This window comes from Penicillium citrinum (assembly GCF_028827155.1).
Source record: "Penicillium citrinum strain IBT 23319 chromosome Unknown utg000009l:1.0-4274883.0:1.0-4276374.0, whole genome shotgun sequence".
Lineage (NCBI taxonomy): Eukaryota > Fungi > Ascomycota > Eurotiomycetes > Eurotiales > Aspergillaceae > Penicillium > Penicillium citrinum.
Window position 1 is genome coordinate 3,650,696 of NW_026622694.1, and position 19,672 is coordinate 3,670,367.

At 49.2% G+C, this 19,672-nt stretch overlaps 5 protein-coding genes across 5 annotated transcripts; 2 read left to right on the forward strand and 3 right to left on the reverse strand.

Moving 5' to 3' along the window:
* Positions 1–441: 441 nt before the first annotated feature.
* Positions 442–2,512, reverse strand: N7469_010838 (acyl--CoA ligase; the record flags this gene model as incomplete). The annotated part of the gene is made up of 6 exons (XM_056649743.1): positions 442–771; positions 845–1,167; positions 1,216–1,378; positions 1,433–1,708; positions 1,785–2,165; positions 2,237–2,512. The coding sequence occupies 6 exons, from the start codon at positions 2,510–2,512 to the stop codon at positions 442–444; spliced, it is 1,749 nt and encodes a 582-aa protein (XP_056496874.1).
* Positions 2,513–4,467: 1,955 nt separating this feature from the next.
* N7469_010839 (putative Rho guanyl nucleotide exchange factor) lies at positions 4,468–9,998 on the forward strand (the record flags this gene model as incomplete). The annotated part of the gene is made up of 4 exons (XM_056649744.1): positions 4,468–5,043; positions 5,126–8,893; positions 8,944–9,210; positions 9,276–9,998. The coding sequence occupies 4 exons, from the start codon at positions 4,468–4,470 to the stop codon at positions 9,996–9,998; spliced, it is 5,334 nt and encodes a 1,777-aa protein (XP_056496875.1).
* Positions 9,999–11,743: 1,745 nt separating this feature from the next.
* On the forward strand, positions 11,744–13,118 carry N7469_010840 (carbohydrate esterase family 5 protein; the record flags this gene model as incomplete). The annotated part of the gene is made up of 3 exons (XM_056649745.1): positions 11,744–12,246; positions 12,308–12,704; positions 12,759–13,118. The coding sequence occupies 3 exons, from the start codon at positions 11,744–11,746 to the stop codon at positions 13,116–13,118; spliced, it is 1,260 nt and encodes a 419-aa protein (XP_056496876.1).
* Positions 13,119–13,785: 667 nt separating this feature from the next.
* Positions 13,786–17,309, reverse strand: N7469_010841 (GTPase-activating protein; the record flags this gene model as incomplete). Its single annotated transcript, XM_056649746.1, has 4 exons — positions 13,786–14,189; positions 14,246–16,041; positions 16,096–16,447; positions 16,505–17,309. 4 exons carry the CDS (start codon positions 17,307–17,309, stop codon positions 13,786–13,788), a joined length of 3,357 nt encoding a protein of 1,118 aa, XP_056496877.1.
* A 664-nt stretch (positions 17,310–17,973) lies between these two features.
* Positions 17,974–19,206, reverse strand: N7469_010842 (uncharacterized protein; the record flags this gene model as incomplete). Its single annotated transcript, XM_056649747.1, has 4 exons — positions 17,974–18,224; positions 18,283–18,792; positions 18,846–18,891; positions 18,967–19,206. 4 exons carry the CDS (start codon positions 19,204–19,206, stop codon positions 17,974–17,976), a joined length of 1,047 nt encoding a protein of 348 aa, XP_056496878.1.
* Positions 19,207–19,672: the final 466 nt, after the last annotated feature.

The following is a 19,672-nucleotide window of genomic DNA, read 5'->3' on the forward strand; positions in this document are numbered from 1 at the left end:
GTCGTGGGGTGAAATCAGGATGATATAGAAGATCTGAGTGAATCCTGTATAAGAACTACCCAATATAAAGAAAAATAAATAAAAGAAGAGTCTTCCACCTGTCAATCGTTAAGCGCAAAGATCAACTGCAGATGAATCTTTTTTTTTTCTGTCGCTGTCGCCCGCTTAGAAATCCACCCCCGCGGGAGACAAACACTGCAAACTCATCTCACTATCTCCGGAAGTACGTACAGCATCAACCAGCACTTGTACAGTATCAATCGGATATACTAACTATTGGTCCATCAAATCACTGAAACTTGCATGAAGATAGTATATTCTTAGCGTATACATTGACATCTGTCTAATAATGATTTATAACAGTAAAGCGTAGTGATGATTGCCTTTGCACTGGTCATAATTATATCTAACCTGACCAAGTCTAAAGGCGCTGTATAACGCTCACAGCTTCGCCCCAGCCTTTCTCCGAGCCTCCTTCTCTTGGTCCCGGATCAAACGTCTAAGGATCTTGCCACTCGGGCTCTTGGGAATGGCATCGACAAATCGAACACCACCCTTCAACCACTTGTGACGAGCCTTGTGGTCTTCAACATGTTTCTTGATAGCCTGAGTGACGGCTGCATCATCGGAGCTTGCAGAAGGCGACTTGACGACGATAGCTTTGGGGACTTCACCTGCGGCATCGTCAGGAATGGCGATTACAGTGCAATCAGCGACATCGGGGTGGGAAAGGAGATGAGCCTCGAGCTCGGCGGGTGCGACTTGTAGACCCTATGTCGGACACAGGTTAGCTTTTTTTTTCCTAGTCACATGGAGCTGCGTCTTACTAGATAACTTCACTTACCTTGACCTTGATCAACTCCTTGATTCTGTCTACAATGTAAATGTGCTCGGTGCCCTTGGGTCCGCGACGAACGACAGCCTCATCACCTGTGCGCATCCATCCATCTTCAAAGGTCTCCTTATTGGCCTTGTCGTTGTTGAGGTATCCAAGCACAACACTCGGAGATCTGACCACGAGCTCACCAGGAGTATCATAGCTTGTGATTTCTTTGCCCTCTGCGGACATGATGCGTGCCTCAAATCCCGGAACCAGGCATCCTGATGAGCCGAAGATAATATCCGTAGGGTGGGTCGAGCAGACAACAGTGCATGTCTCCGTCAAACCTATTTTTGGTCAGTATTGCTTGATGATTATCGACTTTTCGTGCGTACCGTATCCTTGTCGGATCGCGACATTGGGGTAGATTTTCTGGAACTGCTCGGCTGTCTCCATTCCAAGGGGTGCTGCGCCTGTGAAAAGACTAGTGACGGAGCTCAAGTCATACTTTGAGCACACGTCCTGGTTCCGCAGCATATTGATAATGATGGGAGGGACCTGGTCCGTGTTAGAAACTGAACAAGAATCTTGTGTTGAGGAGCAGGAACTTACCAGAAACAGCCCTGTGATTTTGAAGTTTTGAATAGCAGCCAGGTACGAAGCCATTTCGAACTTGGGGAGAACGATAGTCTGGTCACCACGATAGGCACCAGCATGGCAGATGACGACCAGCGCATAGATGTGACTTTGGGGCAGAAGACCGAGGCCAATCTCCGAGTACACAGCCAGTCCATCCTTGGGTTGAGCAGCAGAACGGTGGTTCTGTTCAAAGGCTTTGATTTGCAAAGTGTTGGCAATGACGTTACGATGGGAAATCATGACACCTTTCTATAAATGAGATACCTGTTAGCCCTGCAAGTCCCCGCCTGGCATAACTAACCCCAATGCAAACGCAACAACTTACCGGCAAACCTGAAGTTCCGCTCGAATAGCACAAAAATGCAGTACGGCGCGCTCCTTCTCCAGGGGACCATTTCAACTCATCTACTGGGGGTAGCGACTTTCCACTCTCTAGGATATCCAAGACGGACTTGAATTCCTTCGGGGGTTGAGTGTTTCCAAGGATTGGTTGAGGTACATCAATCAGATAGATCTTATTCTTGGGCAGGCCGGCCAATGAGGCCGCCTCAAGAGCAACGGATAAAAGAGGAACACAAGTGAAGAGGGCCTTTGCGCCGGAATCCAAGATCTGATGTTTCAGTTCAGGGGCCGAGTAGGCCGCATTAGCTGGAGAAACGACGCCTCCCAGTTTGTGAACAGCCCAGAAAAAGGGTAGAGAATCAATCTAATAGTCCCAGGTCAGACTTTCTCATATCGCATAACACCCCGTGGGTTAAAGGCGGGGAACGAACATACCGTATTGACACTGAAGACAGCCAATGTCTTATCCCATTCAGAGCCTTGGTTTGCCTTCCAGCCGAACTCCTTTGCTAGACCACGCGCAATCCAATCGACACGATCGACAACCTGTCGCGATGAATAGGTCTGGCCAGTTAGACCGCAAGTGTACGGGTCGCGGGCGTGCTCGTGTGCGACTCGACCATATTTCTCATTGAGCATGAATTCACTGATGGGGATATTATCGGGGATCGGCCCCAACTCGCCGAATTTCTTGTCTGGTAAGAAGACCATTGTGTTGTCTTGTGCGGGGGTGGTTGAGATTATTGAAAGGAGGAGAAGAGGGCAAGAAGAATAGACCGAGGCTGTCAAATATGCGAGGTGTGGAGCGACTAAGTTGGAGCACGGATTATTTCTATGTTTCGGACTAATGGAGATTCCAGATGCACTGCTGTCAATTGAGCCTTCAATTGCAAATGCCAATCTTCGACATAAAGCCTTCGAAAAAAGAAAAGAGAGTTGCTATGGGCAAAAAGGGGGACGACGACTTTAAAAAGCGTATCCGGGGGTGAAGCATGCGGGGAAACTGAGCCGCTCGGGTATTCTCCGGCATCAATCAGAAGCGGTATACCGAGGGGATAGTTACCGAACAGGACTACATTACTCCTTAAGATGTATTTGAGACTGAAATTTGAGATTAATGCACGACTAGTGATTTGCTAGTTACTAATTGATTAACTCTATGGGTTCCCGAGGATGGATACAGAAGGAAGGGAAATCCAATGTAGATAGCCGGTGACGCAAGGCGGTGCCTCGGTTGAATTGACTCCGACAGTCAAGCTGTGCTAATAAACAAGCAAACTACAGGAATTGGTAACTTGGAATATTTGAATAATAATGATTAGCTAACTATGTAGCTACTATATAGCAGTAAAATACAGTGGGATATATAGCTGGTGATATATGAGTACTCATTGGTATGCACAAATATTTATTAGTTAACTAGTTATCAGCAGTACTCTGGAGTAAATAACTAACTCGTGCTTGTCCTATAGTACCAAAAGCATTAGTTTTGTGACTATCCCTTCTTTCTGCCGTTCTTACTCTGGTTCATTCTTCCAATTATGAAAGAAGCAGAAGGCGGTAGGATGAAAGCGGTCAGATTATCGGCTCAAACTGATGTTTCCCCACTGTACTTCAATCCCCAATGACTAGTTACTTAGTTATTGAATTCTACATTATGTAGTTATGTATGTGGTCGTACACTACAAATTGATGAAACCCTACAATCCTCAAATGGTTCAGGGTCTGACCAGCTGTCATGTTCCACCTTGTCTATGTTCAATACTACAGTACTAACTGCTTGAATACGATACAATCAATATGCCATCAAAGCATGTTGATACAAGTTGTATAGTGACATCCATGGATAACCTTATGCATGGATACCTTATCCACGGTTGTATATGGTATACAAGTTGGTGTACACCTCGTCAACTCGCTCAGCCTCAACCTCAGCCTCAGCCTTGTCCTACTACGAGTTAGTTACGACTAACTAAGTAATTAATCTACTAGCATCGCACTAGTCCAAAGTAAACGGCGAACTTGAAATGACGGTGGGGCCAAATTCATCCCCAAGTTCATCTTGACACTGTACTACATATGTCTCTCAAGGCCTGAAGAAGTCCAAGTAAAGCCTTCTCTTCAGTGCCTAAGCTACATGCTATCTATACTCGTACGTATAGGCAGTAGCTAACCTAGTAACTTCTACTTCAGTCAAATCCAGTCCAGAAGTTTTCCCATTCTCAAACTTTGAATTTGCAGTGTGACCGTGCAAGCTGAGTGAGTCTGGCGGTGGAGAGTAAATTGGCCCCTCAAGGGTGTTGTGCTGTTGGATCTTCGAGTTTGTGTTTCCCCTTCTTTTGGCTCTTCGGAATCTTCCTTTTCTCTCACGTCTTCTAAGTCTCATCTTGATCTCTTGGGAATGCTTTAATTCTCACTTCGTCGCGGCTGTTTCCCTGTCCGCTCGCCTCTCTCTTCCCTCTTCTTCCTCTCCCTCCTCCACCTCTCTCTCTCTCTCTCTCTCTCCCTCTCTCTCCGCCTCTCACCCTTCATTTGCGGGTTGCTCCTCTCGGCGAATTAATTTCCGCGCCGCTCGTGCGGGTTGCTCCCAGCCAAAACAAATCATCCTTGGAATTTCTGACACCTGAAATCCAATCCACCCGCGAATTTCTTGTTGCGCCAACACCATGTCACACCCAAATGGTCAACATGCCTATTATGGTCAGTCCGGTAACCCATCATCAACCTCACAGCCTACTTCGCAATCCACTGCCGGTCGCTACGACAGCTACACCTCTCAACCCAACCCCGCACAGAGTCAGCAACTGCCCAGACGGATGCCAAGCTATAACGCCGGAGATGACTCGCAACTTTTGAATACCGCGCGATTGCAGACCGCAAGGAACGATGGACAGGCGCGATACGCAGTGCAAGGTGGATATGTCGGCCAAGGGGGCTACAACGTCACTCCTGCGGGATATGGGGAAGATACAGATTCAGGGTTCTCGCGCTCATCCTCTGACAGATCGCGCATGTCGCCAACACGCGCTTCGTCGCATACAAGCATGTCGAGCTATGGCTATCGTTACCCGGGGACCTCTGGACAAGCGGCCTACAACCCACAGCAATATGGCCTCCCACAGTCGCAAACACAACCAAATCTGAGCTACAATCCATTGTTATATACCAATTCAAGCAGCTCCTATGGATCCTCTGTTTCGAGCCATCAACCCTATAACCCCGCGGCCTACCAACCTGCTGCCGTGGCGGGCCTGACATCGCCCTCACTTGCGCGGCGTCCGAGTGAAGCTTCACCGTATGGACATACACCCCCAACCCCCCCAGTCCTACGGGTTTCCCCAACAAGCCCCAATACCACCCCCTCGCGGCCCTGATCATCCCTATGGCTCACGACCCTCTCCGTATGGATCTTCACCTGCCTCCACGGGTCCGCCAATGGCCCCTCCCATTTCGACATCCTACCAACCAATTTCCTCCCCCACTTCGGGCTCATATGCCACCTCAAATTCGCCTTCAGGAGCCTACATGCCCCAGTCGACACCCCGGACTTACTATCCCACACCCCAGGGCTTCGGATCCGACTCGCCTTACCCCACCCACACAATTCCTCCTGTGTCCAGCGTCTATGATGAACAGCCTCCAGAACCACCCCTTCACCAGTCCCCGAATGGACTCTATAGTAAACAATCGAGCTTGTCGCATTCGTCATCGGGTCGAACTTTGCCCAGACCCCCAGTCCAGCAGGATCTCCCCATCATACCCCCGAGGCGAACGGACACCCTAACTCGACACCCACAGTCACGTCCTTTGCCTGGTCCACCACCCGATGCGGAAAATGATATTGAATCCCATGCCAATGATGATCTGGTCAGGGAAATCGAGAGTACACAGGCTAGTTTTCGCAGGCACGGTTCTCGAGCATCTCATTCCGGCTCAGCAGCAAATCTTCGATTATCACCAGATGAGCAGCATACGCATACAAATGGTAACATGGCGACGGGAACGGGCCAGTATGTGATTTACGATGCATTCAATGATGGGAGTGACGCCGAAGCCGAGGCGGGAGTCGCAATGCTCCGCATGGCGGAAGAGGAGGAAAGGGCTCGCGAAGAACGTAGCTATCTGCAAGGACGCCCAAGGGCAGAAACAAACGCCTCAGTCCGTAGTTCACGATCTCAGGTGTCACCAAGAGAATATTCTCCCCGAGGGACCTCACCTACTACGGGTCCGTCTCCAAGCCAGCTATCTCCCAGAGGACATTCGCCACGTACGGAGTCTGACGAAGACAATGAGTTTGTTGGCCATGACCTGGCTCTATATGGAGGTGGGTATCAAGGAAATTTGCACTATGGCGAAGGACCGTCCTACGGCACGGAGGGTTACTCGGAAGCTCCCACTTTCAATGGGTTCCCGGGTACATCGGGCTCATTTAGAAGCTCCAACCGATCGCCTGACGGACGCGGGGAATATTCAGACAATTACGACCACCCACAGATTGCGTACGAATATGCGACTCGTCTTCATCATCTTCCAAATGATGCCAGAGTGGATGCTGGAGGAACAGGCGGCCTTTCAGCCCCTGGTAATTTCGGTAGACGGATGAGCTATGATTACGGCGAGGAGGGCGATAGTCCATTTGAGCAACAGGCAGAGGAAGAACATTCTGGCGATGAAAGCCCTTATAGAGCGACTGAAGATCTGTTCTTCCATCCTGGCATGCGTCCACTGCCACCAGCTCCCGTCGAGCCTGCGAATCAAACCGAGCTCCATTCGCACCTGATGCCTGCGGGCACATATCGACCACCAGAGCAAGATGAGATCCTGGGCCACACGCAGTATAGACACCCCTCCTCTCCGACGTCAGCGGACTATTATGAAGATGATTTACTCAGTCCATCTCAAGTTCCGCGGTCGTCATCCTTGTCGACTCCAATTGGACCTCGTACTGATCCACCTATCAGGTCGAAGACCGATGCGGATCGAGCCAAGTATAAACAGCAGCAGGAGCTTTTGTGGCAGCTTCAGCAGAAGGAGTTGCCCAAGATTGACCCTGCTGAAGCTGCTGCTACCATGGCCTTGGATCTACCTACGATCCCAACTAGTCGCCGCAAGAGGTTCATCCCGACAAAACTCTCTTCCGAACAGTTCAAGAGGTGTAGCGAGCCATGGGCTTTGAGTTCAATCCTGTCTTGGGTCCGCGATTTAAGCGAGGATGAGACCGACCTCAGAGAGCAAGCTATTGTCGACGCGATCGTCGCGTTGTTCACCCATAAAGTCCCGACTATGAATATCGCCGATGCCGAGACATTAGCTGCCCGAGTTGTTAGCAGTATGATCCGAGAGAATGCGCTGGTTAAGGAGGAAGAGTGGGTGAAGTTCAGCTCAGGAACTATCTCCGGTGTTCTCTTCCAAGTCACTGGCACTGGATGCTATTCGTCGAAACTCCATGAACGGGAAATGCGTATCCAAGACACCGAGTCTTACGGAAGATGTTATTCTCATCACTGTATGAGAACATTGAAGAAGGTTAACCTGAAAGCACAAATGATGGCACCGCAAAAGAAGGCTGAGGATTGGGTTACTTTCTACAAGATATCCAAGGAAGTGTTTGACTCATATCCCAAGAAGGAAATTGAACGTCAAAACACCTTGCACGAGATTGTTACTACCGAAGATTCTTACATTGGCCAACTGGATGTTTTGCGGGAGTTGTACCGAGATCAACTCGCTGCCATGAATCCGCCAATCATTCCGGCCAAGCGGTTGAGCAAATTCTTGAACGATGTATTCGGCAAGGTTGATGCAGTCAAGAAAGTGAACGAAGACTTCCTGTTGGCGCAGCTCAAATACCGCCAAAAAGAACAGGGCCCGTTCATTGGTGGCTTCAGCGACATTTTTAGGGAATGGATTCGCAAAGCCAAGAATACCTATATCGACTACGCGGCGACCTTCCCAAGCGCCAACTACTTTGTCCGCAAGGAAGCCGAGCGCAATGTCCACTTCAAACAGTTCTTGAATCAAGCTCGTGAGCACAAGTCGTCCAATCGATTGAGCTGGGATACTTATCTCAAGGCCCCGATCACCCGGATTCAGCGATACACACTCTTGTTGAATACTATTCATCGGAACATGCTGAAGGATTCTGAAGAGAAAACCAACTTGGCGCAGGCAATCGAGGAGATCAAGGTTGTGGCCCTGGAGTGCGATAACAAGGTCGGTGAAATGAATAAAAAAGCAGATCTCATGGAACTTGCGGCCAAGTTGCAACTCCGTCCTGAAATGAAGAAGGAAGTCGAACTAAACCTCGAGCACTTGGGCCGTGAGATCGTCTTCCGTGGCGATTTACAGCGACCAGGCACACGTACAAGATTCCTTGTTGACACCCATGCGATTCTGTTTGATCATTATTTCGTTCTAGCCAAGACTTTCACCGCACGAGATCAATCACGCTCGTTGAAGTATGAACGATACGACGTGTCCAAACTTCCTATTCCCATGGATCTACTGGCTCTGGAAAGCACCAACGATGACCCTGTCGTCAAATCTTCTGTCAGAGGTGTTGCAAGTGTCACACCCCAAGGGGGTGTTAGCCCTCTCACCCACACAGGGCCCAGTCCTTCCGCAAATAGCGGAGCTGCCGTCCTTGAGAATAAAGACGACAAGATCCTGTACCCTTTCAAGATCAAGCATCTCGGTAAAACGGGAACCTACACACTCTATGCGTTCTCTGCCCAAGGTCGCATGGACTGGTGTCAGAAGATCATCGAGGCGAAGACGAAGCATGCTGCCGCTTTGTTCTCTCAGAATGCGGAGCCCTTCCGACTGCGTGTTCTGGCGGACACTGCATTCGCATACTCGGACCAGACGTCTGGATCAAAGAGCATTACCATAAAGGGCACACCATTGCACCGTGCTATCAAGGAGGTCGAGAAGAAATACGAAGGGTCTGGATCTAGACCTCCGCCAGTCTGCAGGACGGGTGTTAATTGTGCCACGGCGTTTCAGCAGCCCCCAGGGCGACAAATGTGTGCAGTGGGAACAGATTATGGAGTTTACATGTCTGATTTGAACAATCCGCGAGGCTGGTATCGGGTAAGTTGTACAGCTGCATTGTACCATTCGACCGCTAACCGAAGTTACAGGCAATTCCTATTTTGCGAGTTACCCAGATTGCTGTCTTCGAGGAGTTTAACCTTTTCTTGCTCATCTCTGACCGGTCTCTCATTGCATATCATCTCGACGTGGTCTGTCCTGCTAGCGGAGTCTCTTCTCAATCACAAGATTCTGCTCGCCGAGCGCCACAGAAGTTGTCTGGATCCCGTGAAGTCGGGTTCTTTGCCGCGGGTCGGATGAAGGATCGCTACTTGGTTTTGTATAAGAAGCGTGATGGATTGTCTTCTACCTTTAAGGTTCGTTCTAAGCCAATCTTTACTTTGTAGTTAACGATCTAAATACTGAAACTGTCTACCCCTAGGTCCTTGAACCCATTATACAGAAGTCAGCCTCCAGCAAGAGCCGCTTCTTCCAATCTCGCCGTTCTCAGACCGAGTTCTTCCGCGAATATGACGAGTTTTACATCCCGGCCGAGAGTTACGGGATTAACATGTTCCACTCCTCCCTCGCCATCTCCACCCAGCGTGGTATTGAAGTTCTCACATTGGACAAGAAACAGTCCTGGTCTGTGCCAGACTTCCGATCCGAGACTCCTGATGCTTCGGACACTCTTATGAGCATTGCCCATCGCATCAAAGATCTTCGGCCACTGGGCATGTTCCGACTTAGTGATAGCGAGTTCCTCGTTGCTTACCAGGAATGTGCCGTGTATGTCAACAAACACGGTGATGTTTCACGAAGTGTGGTGATGGAGTTTGTGGGCAGCGCACATACCGCTTGTCTGCATGGGAAGTTCTTGATATTGTTCAACGATGATTTCGTCGAGGTCCGGAATGCCATGAACGGTCGACTAAGGCAGGTCATTCCAGGCCACAATGTCGTCTGTTTAGACGATGGTAGCAAACTTCCAGGGTCATTTGGTCAAGCAAATGCAAGCTCAAATATGAGTAGCCTGGCTGGCTCCAGCAATGGAATATCCACCGGCTCTACTCAACATACAGTCAAGATCTGCATGCAACACCCAGAGCATGAACGCAGCCAGATTGTACTGGAATTGGTGGAGAACCAAGGACAGAAGGATTGATTTATCTTTCTCCCACGGTAAATCCTCGGGCATTCATTATGATTTCCCCATTTTGTCTCGAGTGACTCGTTCTATTCAGCTCTCTTTTTGTTTTGGAATGAAATTAGCCAAGCCCCTTCTTATTTTCCCTGCATCGTCCGGTCCAGACTCCAATAATTCTCTTTGGCTTGGACCATCCGATTTGTTTTGTTTTCTTGTTTTTTTTTTCTCCCTCTAATTTCCATTTGAAGCAAACCTTGGACATACCATCTGTCTGAGACTGCGTTATTTATTGTATACCCTGCTCATTCTTCTTCTTCCCCACCACCGCATCGCCATTCAACTCCACTTCTTCCCCAACTCCTCGTTCCTATCTCTTGCAAGGTTCCTCGTTTTTGGGCAAACGAACAGATCGACGAGGGACGTCTTTTGTATGCATTGCACTTTCATGGTTTTGCAGAGCGCGCTGTTCCGATGACATGGTTGTACATAAAAACGTCAGTGTGCCATCTCACGACGCAACGATTTTATTTTATGTTTGTCACTATCTTTGCATTTTACTATTCAGTTCCAATGTAATTCACCGAATCAATTTAACTATGACTTGATTTTCATTGCTGCCATAAATGTGGTACCTCGTTACATGCAATAAGTGTACGGAGTACCTACTCTAGGTAATAGTATCTTGTAGAATGAACAATCCTCCGGGAAGTCCGGACCAACGCAGGGAAAGAAACCGTTTAGTAGCTTAATTTACTTGGATCTGACAGATAAAAGCCCATGTGAAAAGAAAAACTCATTCTGGAGTGTTTGAAGTACGGAAGATGGAGTACATACCAGGCGACTGGGCTGATCTGAAACAACGGCCCTTTGTGACAAACTTGAGGGATCCGAGGGCATTTTCGCAGCTAGACAAATTCAGGAATTGGGGGCTAAACGGTTTGAACTTATCCTGAGTTATTCCGAAGGCCTCCATAGTGGAATAATAGATCAGGCTAGGACCCTTTTCCAGGACTTTTCTTTTTTGTGGGCTTTTTGGTTCGGACCCATTGCCCAATATGGGGCGAACTGAATTTTGGGTTGGGGACCGACTGTCCTTGGGTTGTTTCATGTTGAAGAAGGATTTGCCGCTTAGCCTAATTGTTTTGGTGTATTTGATATGGTTTGTTGGTTGAGTTTGCCCTTGTAAATCCAAGTTTTGAGGAATCCTTCTATTTATTAGGGTAAATTGTACTCAGTAGAGGAGGGATAGTATGTATGCTGACGGCTTCAACATTTGCTGAAGTATTCTATTCAATTAGGAAGATAATAGAAAGCTGCAAGAATGGAAAAATGCATCTGTATACTGTTCCAAGATGATCTTCGAATAGATTAAAAACCACTGGAACTAGATCTATCACATTCATGGACCGAGAACAGATGCTTAGTAGACGTAAACAATCACATACATGCAATTCCGAGCTCGCTCCACGATGAAACAGGATCCCCCGTTTCATCAGCACTGCATCTTACTATTCAGAGATGTTTAATCCGATGCAGCCCACTCTACATCTACCGAACCTCGGTGATCGGTACTCGAGGTTTTCCTGTATAAGAGTTCGAGTCTTTTCAACGGTTATGGGACTCATTCTCGATCAGTCTTCCAGTCTGTGACCCGGTCTTGACATTCATTCTTTCAAGTCTTACACCAGAGCCGGTCTCTGTTCGATCTTTACTAGTTACATCGGGTGTGGAATTATATTTCAAGTTATAGGTTTATTTTCATGATGAAGTCGGCTGCTTTCCTCTACGTTCTCAGCACTGCCTTCGCGGCTCCCACTCGCACCATTGAAGAGCGTCAGCTTCCCGGTCTTGGTGGCTCGGGCTCTGGAAGTGATAGTGGCATTGGTGCTATCTCTTCTCTCTTCCCCGGTCTTGGAGGTTCTGGTGACGGCTCTTCCGATGACAGCTCCTCCGGCTCCAGTGGTCTTCCCGGCCTGGGCGGCTCCTCCACTGGCTCAGGGCTTGGAAGCATTGAATCGCTCTTCCCCGGTCTTGGTGGATCGGGTGGTAGCTCCTCCAGCTCTGGTGGTCTGCCTAGCATCAGTGACCTCCCCGGTCTGGGTGGTTCATCTTCCGGCTCTGGCCTCGATGCCTTGTCCTCGCTGATCCCGAGCTCTGGAAGCAGTGGATCATCTGGCGCTGGTCTTCCCGGCCTCAGTGGCTTCAAGAAGAGACAGATCCCGGGTCTTGGAGGCTCCTCAACTGGGTCTGGACTTGGAAGCATCGAGTCTCTCTTCCCCGGTCTGGGGGGGATCCAGTGGCTCCTCCGGATCTTCTGGTCTTCCTAGTCTTCCCGGGCTGGGTGGCTCTTCTACTGGCTCTGGTATCGGTGCCTTGTCTTCACTCCTCCCAAGTGGAGGTAGCTCTGGCTCTTCCACTGGCTCTGGATTGGAGGCCCTGTCTTCCCTATTCCCTAGCGCTGGAAGCGGTGGATCATCCGACTCTGGTTTCCCTGATCTCAGCAGCCTGTTCAGTCGTCAGTTGGGAGGGTTGGGAGGATCGATCACTGAGAATGGAGTCACTCAGAATGACGGCTGCCAGCCCTTGACCTTCATCTTTGCTCGTGGTAGCACTGAAATGGGTAACATGGGCTCTGTTGTTGGACCCCCCGTTGCTTCTGCCCTGAAGTCCCAGCTGAACAACAAGGTTACTGTCCAGGGTGTGACATACGATGCTGGAATTGCGGTAGGTCATTCCGAAGAATATACTCAAAAAGCACACTTCTAACTATTTTACCAGAGCAACGCAGAGATGGGTGCCAATGGTGGTCCCGTCATGGCAAAGCTGGTTAAGCAGGCTCTTAAGCAATGCCCCAAAACCAAGGTTGTTCTTGGAGGTTACTCCCAGGGCTCTATGGTTGTACACAACGCTGCTAACAGCCTGAGCGCTGACCAGATTAGTGCCGCCGTTCTCTTCGGTGACCCTTTCAAGGCCATGTCTGTTGGAAAGCTCGCCAGCAGCAAAGTCAAGGAGTTCTGTGCTGCCGGTGACCCTGTCTGCGAGAATGGTGTCAACGTTATGGCTCACATAACCTACGGCGGTGATGCTAAGGAGGCAGCATCTTTCCTGATCAAGGCATCTGGAGTTTCTTCCTCTTAGATTCTCCACTATGATTCAAGTATACGAATAATGCAAGTCGGGATAATTATGTCAAGATAGATATCTAGAGACAGTCAAGCTTGCTTCTGTCATAGCTTAGACAAATTGAATCTATCCAATCCCTATCCGTGGATAATAAGTTCACAGAAGTCACTTGAAATCAATACTTATTTAGTTATTGTAACATTTACATGAATTTAGAACAGAGTGGTTATTTACTAGAAAACAAGTATCTGTGATTTGGATTCTAGCCTTCGTGATTTGCCCATTCTCGTCTCTTCCAAAACATACGACTGATAATAAGGACAAGCACCAATGCTCTCACAAGTGTTGGGTATAATTCTTGTGAAAAGGAGGCCAGTACATTATGCCATAGCCTCAGAAGAAAGATCAGGATATCAGAAACTGAACTTGAATGTATTGAGATAATATCTGCTTAGATCTGGCTTGATAATTATCAAAATGTATAAACACGAACCCAATCAAGGCAACTAAGACGAAGCGCAACTTTCTAGTAATAAATTTCTACCAGCCCGGACGCATCATGCAAACTAGTAAGAAAAATGTATAATTGCACACCGATATAGTAGCTAGGAAACCAAATGAGGGAACGAGGATATGGGACAAAAAGTCCACCAACAAGGAACACAGCAAGATGGGGATATCATCAAGACTCAAACTCAACGACCTTACTAACGACTTCCGAATCGTGAGGGGAGGAGGACGCGCCGGCACCTTTGGACCCGTCTTGGCTCTTCATTTCAGCATCCTCCTTGCCATCCAGGAGTGAGGAGCCTTCTCCTTTCTCGCGAACACTGACGACCTCAGCGCCCTCTAGTAAATCACGGTCCGCATCACGAACACTGCGGCGTTCCATGTCTGCACCGTATGCACCGGCGCCCCAGCTGGAGATACCGCCTGCCATGGCCGCTGCGGCCGTACTATCACGACGGAGTTCTTCGTCATCCTCGTCCTCGTCATCCTCATCGTCACGGCCGAGTGCATTGCGCTCGAGATCGCGTTGGGCCTCGTCCATGCGTTTCTTGACTTCGGCAGCCATGCGAATACCATCTGTGACGATGTTGTCAAGGACACCGCGAAGGCCTTTACCGGGGGAACAATGCCACCAGAGGCGCCGACGGAAACACTGCCAGCGCTAGAGAGGTTGGAGGGACGAGCACTGCCGATATTAGAGAATGTTGTGAGATTTGAGGAAAGAGATGATGATGCGGCGAGAGATGCTGGATGGGGATGATCGGATAGGTGGAATGATTGTGGGAAGTAGGATTCGAAAAACTGTTCTAGCAGCTCATCTGCCAGAATGACCATACGGAAAGTAGGAAGAGTGATGTGGAGTGGGTTGTTAGGGTCGAGAGCTGGGTTTGCAGACTCAGAACGTGGTCGGGCTTGTTCGCCACTGCTGGATTCGCTTGGTTTATGCGTGGTGTTTGATTCGGCCGGCTTATCTGGCTTAGAGTCATCGACATCGATCAGATCTTCTTCGTCATCTCCAATCGCAAAAGATTCCAGCTTATCGGTGGCCTCTGCGGTAGCGTCTTGCGTAGAGGCCTTTTGGTTCTCTGGATGACTTGGGTCGGCATACTCGAAGCAGCGGCGGATGAATGCGCTGACACTTCCAAGGAAACGCTCCTCTGTGGTGAGCGTGTTCTGCTCGGCGTGGTCACGATCACGCGGGCTATTCAAATCCTCCAAAGACTGCGTAGCGTTGATCGTGCCATCGAAACCGCGGCGGGAGAGGAAGAGGAATGCTTCTGAGATTTTCAAGATTCCCTCACGATCAACTTGACCGTTACCATTATCATCAAAAAGATCGAAGAAATAGTTAATGTTGTTCATGATATCAGGCGACCCTTTCAGTCTTGCCAACCCATTCACAACATTCTGTAGACTCAGACCCTCTTCGGGGTCGCTTGCCCACCTGCGGTAGAGACGCTGCATAAACTCATGGTCGGCTGGTTGTCGACGGTTGGCCCACAAAAGTGATTTGTTGCTACCCTTCAGGCTACCAAATCCAGAGCTAGAATCTGACCTTGAGGCGGCAGGAGAATCCGAAACGGCCCATTTCGCAGTAGCGGCCATGAACTCACGGAACGCGTCATAATCCATATGGGTTGGGCTTGGTCCAAGACCGACACGGCCCACTTCCCTGTCAGCGGGAGGACCAAGGACGGAGAGACGCTCTGATTTCTTCTTTTCCTGTCTTCTTCTCTCCTCTTCGAGGAGCTTCTGTTGCTGTTGCCATTGATAAAGTGTTTCGTAAAAGCGGTCGTAGATGGTTCCAAGATCATCCACACTGAGGCGTTTGCTCTCAGGTCCAAGGTTGCGGATCGATGTACGCTTGGCGAAATTCTCAATGTTCTCCAGCACAGCATCCTTGTGCTTTTCACGTTGTTCTTCAATGGTGCTATGTGTGATACCAGAGAACTCTTTGAAGGCAACAACCATCAATTCTTGGAATCGAGTAATGGCGCGTAACTTAGGATTCTCCGATCTGGGGTGAGCGGATTCATCTAGACGTGAGAAATAAGTTTTCAAAATTGAAATGAACGAACCATCATCCTGGACGTCGAGAAGCTCTTCGCCATTGATGCGGAGGATAGCCAAGCCGACCTGGAAGAGCACCTTGGGACCCTCGAGGAAGAAGACGTCCAGAACACGGAAGGCGAAAACAAGCGGCATAGAGTTGATATACAATGAAAGGAACCATGGCAGAGACACAACCGAGAGCTGTACATCTGTTTTGGTAAGATGTTCCCAAAGAACCGGCATGGTTTTTTCCACCAAGGATTCGAAGACTTTTTGGTCCAAGAGGGTACCATACATAGTCGTTGAATAATAACCGGGAACGAGTCGATCACATAGCACCGAGAGAAGAAAAAATGCTTGTGCCTCGGACATATAACTGATTTATGTGAGTATTAGGTCTGCAACCACAGATTTGGATTTGGGTACGAACATTAACAAAGCGGCAACAACAATATTCATAGCCTGGCAGTAACCAATCTCTGCATTAGTCCAGCTATAGGCAGTAAGGACGCGTCGTAGACGACTGATGCCCTCTTCGCTTTGGAATCCAGGGTATTCAGGCAAACTGCGATTCAAGTCCTTTTCAATTTCGTCAATTGCAAGGGACTCTTGACCCTCAAATTTAGCCAACGTCTCTTGGTACAACTTAGGTGATCGGATGCGGAGGAAGAGCGAGCCCGAGGTAAGCTCCCATATTTCTCCACGAAGTCGGTTGGGCAAGCCCACTCGAATCAGTTTGTGGAATGTCGGTTGTCGGACAAGAGTGGCATTGCGGCCATTTTCTGGAGAACGAGGTCAACATCTTATACCAATGCTCCGGAACAAATAACCGAAATTACCTCTAAAATATTCACCCCAAAGTCTCATTTTACTTCTGTCTCGAAGCTTACGCGCATCACCAGGATAGCGGAAAAGCATACCCAGCCCAGCATCGGGGGGCTGACGATCATCACCTTCACCTGCTTCTTGCGTTTTGGTCTTCGCCCCAGAAAGCAGATATTCCGAGTAGCAGTCAGTGACGACCATTCGGAGGTTATCAACCTCCTTCATACCCTCCCGTAATCCTTTCTTCAGCGTATCACAGAACCGCTCACAGGCTTGCCTACTGCCAACGAGTTGTAGGATCAAGCGCTGTGGGGCGAAATTCGGCTCTTGCTGTTTGTTCAAGAGTCCGTTCCATGTTGTCAAGGCCAGCGAGAAAACATGACTAGCACTGTGAAGACGCTCAACACGACGGATACAGGAGAGGGGAAGCGTGAAGCCATTTCCAGACGGGCCAGTTCCGTGCGTTTGACCGGTAAAGTTTGTAGAGGCGCTGGTTGTAGCCGATGGCAAGAAGCTTGTTGGTTGGGTGGAGAAACAGATAAATCGCTCACTGAGATGCAGACGGCCTGTATATCTGTTGCCCGCGCGGTCAACGCGACGAGCACCTTCGCCCGAGCCAGAAGATGAAGTTGGTAAGGGAAGGACGAGGTCAGCTGTGATCTCTTGGAGCGGGTTTTGAGAATCGGGGAGACGGAATTGTTGGCGAAAAAGGGTGGCTTTGGAGGGGGTGCCGTCAGGCGAGGAGAGAGAGGGAATGTTGAAATTAGCCGGATCAATCAGCGATTGAGCTTTCTGGACGAAAGATGACCACGGAATCATGGTGGGCAGTATCCGATTTGGGATGGACCAGGCGTTTGGAGGTGCTGAGTCGGCGCGGAGCTTGAGCTGTGGTTTTATGATGACGGGTCGATTGGGACAGCAAGCTGCGCAAAATGGCCCTTGCTTGAATTTAATGAGAGTTCCAAGGTCATCGTATGGCCCAAATCATCCTTGATCAAATACTGGGCCTGCAGTTCAAAGAACGTGGGGGCACGGGGAGTTGTTGATGTCGGATCGATAAGAGGGGGAGACGCTGGCGATGTCCGTACGATCACGTGATAATCAGCCTTACGTTAAATATGGACTATAAAGGTTGGCAACTACGATGTAGAGTTACGGATTTTATTATGTTGATAATTCACTATAGAAGAATTGTTTTCAAAAGAAGAAAGCTAGAGGAGTATCATTGTAAGAAGAGAAGGAAATTCGCTGTACAAGCTGGACATCACAAGGGAAAAGGAAAGAAAGATGGAATGACAGTCATCAAAGTATTTGAAAAAAGACCATCAAATCGATAAGATATTTGAAAGACCGGGACAACATCTGTCGGTTGATCTGGATATGAGAATTCTTTTTTCTGCTTTTGTCCTGTTTTCTTTTTTGGTTCATCTCACGGCTGTCCAGTTCTATCATCCATCAGAGCTGCATATACATAAAATCTGTTTTAGTTCTTATCCATGGAGTCGCGCTTAGCGTCTTCAGCGTACGCAGGAAGAACATCGTCACCCTCGACCATCAAACCCTGCTTTTCACAAGAATTGCCATCTTCCCAGGCGGCCTTGTGCTCCCGAGGCTGAGTGCCACGGTAGCGTTGCCAGCAGAAGATAACGACTTGACCGACCAGCATACCGACAGCACTGGCTGTCAATCCAGCCAGAACGCCGAGAATGGCAGGGACAACGATGAAGCGAACAACTCGGGAGAAGGTGTGAGCCAGGGCGCCATGAGGAGGAGGGGGGGGGACCGTGGTGACCGTGGTGGTGAGGACGACCGGCATTCTCAGGCTCGAAAGGAGCAGATTGGTGATGGTGGTGACCCTTGGGGTTGAACTCTTCAGCGATACCCATGTGGCCGGGCTTGAATTCGCCATGGCCCATGCCCTTGCTCTTACCATGGCAGCCCTTGCGACCACCCTTGTGGGAGGTCAAGTTGAAGAGACGATCCTTGGCAGAAGACAGAAGACCACGAATACGAGAGACAAGAAGTTCTTGGAGACACTTGGGCTTGCCCTGACACTTCTTCCATGATGAACGATCGGGAGCCGGGGTGTTTTCAATTGAGGTCTTGGCGATATAGAGCTCGCCATTGGGGTCGACAATCAGGGTGATGGCGACGGTGTCGACGGGAACAGGGTGTGATTCGATGTCAAGAATGGTGAAACGAACATCGAGGAATTCAGTTTCGGGTGTGTCAGCCGGGGAAGGCAGGGGCATAACCTCTAGGGCGTAGCCTACAGGCATGGGATCGGATTCTTCGCCATCTTCTAATTGTTGGACGGCGCGAATGGGGGAAGGGGAACAGGAGGGAAGATCTGACGACCGTTGGCCATCAGGCGGTTATCATTGATGGCAAAGTCCAGAGTCTGTTTTTTGTCAGCCAGGCGTGTCCAAGAGAAAAAAAAGGAAGATCCATGTAAAGACTGAAACGAAAGTCGTACCAGAGTAGAAGGCTTGTTGTCAGTCCAGCTGACAGAACCATCCTTCTCGATCTCGCGGAAAGGACATTCAGTGCAAGGCACATCGACGACGGCATTGCGAATATCTTCAAATAGCATAGGGTGAACGTTCATGAAGCCATCCTCGATGGCTTCCAATTTGGTCTCCATCTCGGGGACAACCAGCATTGCGCTGGCACCCAAGGCGGCAGTGCCACCTAGCAAGAGGGAGCGAACGAACATGGTCAATAGGGGGGGTGTATGTGAATAAAGAGCGGACGTCGAAGACAAAATGTTCAAGAGATAAAGTAGTTGAAGTATAGAAAGGAGATTTTTGAAGAGAAGATGAACAGTCGTAAGAAAGTCGCAAGATGATAAGAGGGGGAGAAGAGTACAAGAAGGTAGGATGGAAGTGGGGATGATCAATCCGCATTTGGGGCGAATGGCGCAAAGCAAGTGGGTCAGGTGACGCACGCTGCTGCCGTGGCGTAACTTTTGATTGGTTGATGTTTGAGCGTCTCGCCCAAATGGGTCCTGCAGGACAGTCGAATACTATAATACCATACGTCACCCGCATAAACCTCCGCGAAACTCAATGCGTGGCCCGTAATACAATGACAATACATCCAGCCCTTTGCCAGTTCAAGTCGATCGGCGCCACTGCGGAGCTAACCTCCGCGGGTGCAAAGTATAAAATGTGTATTTTCCG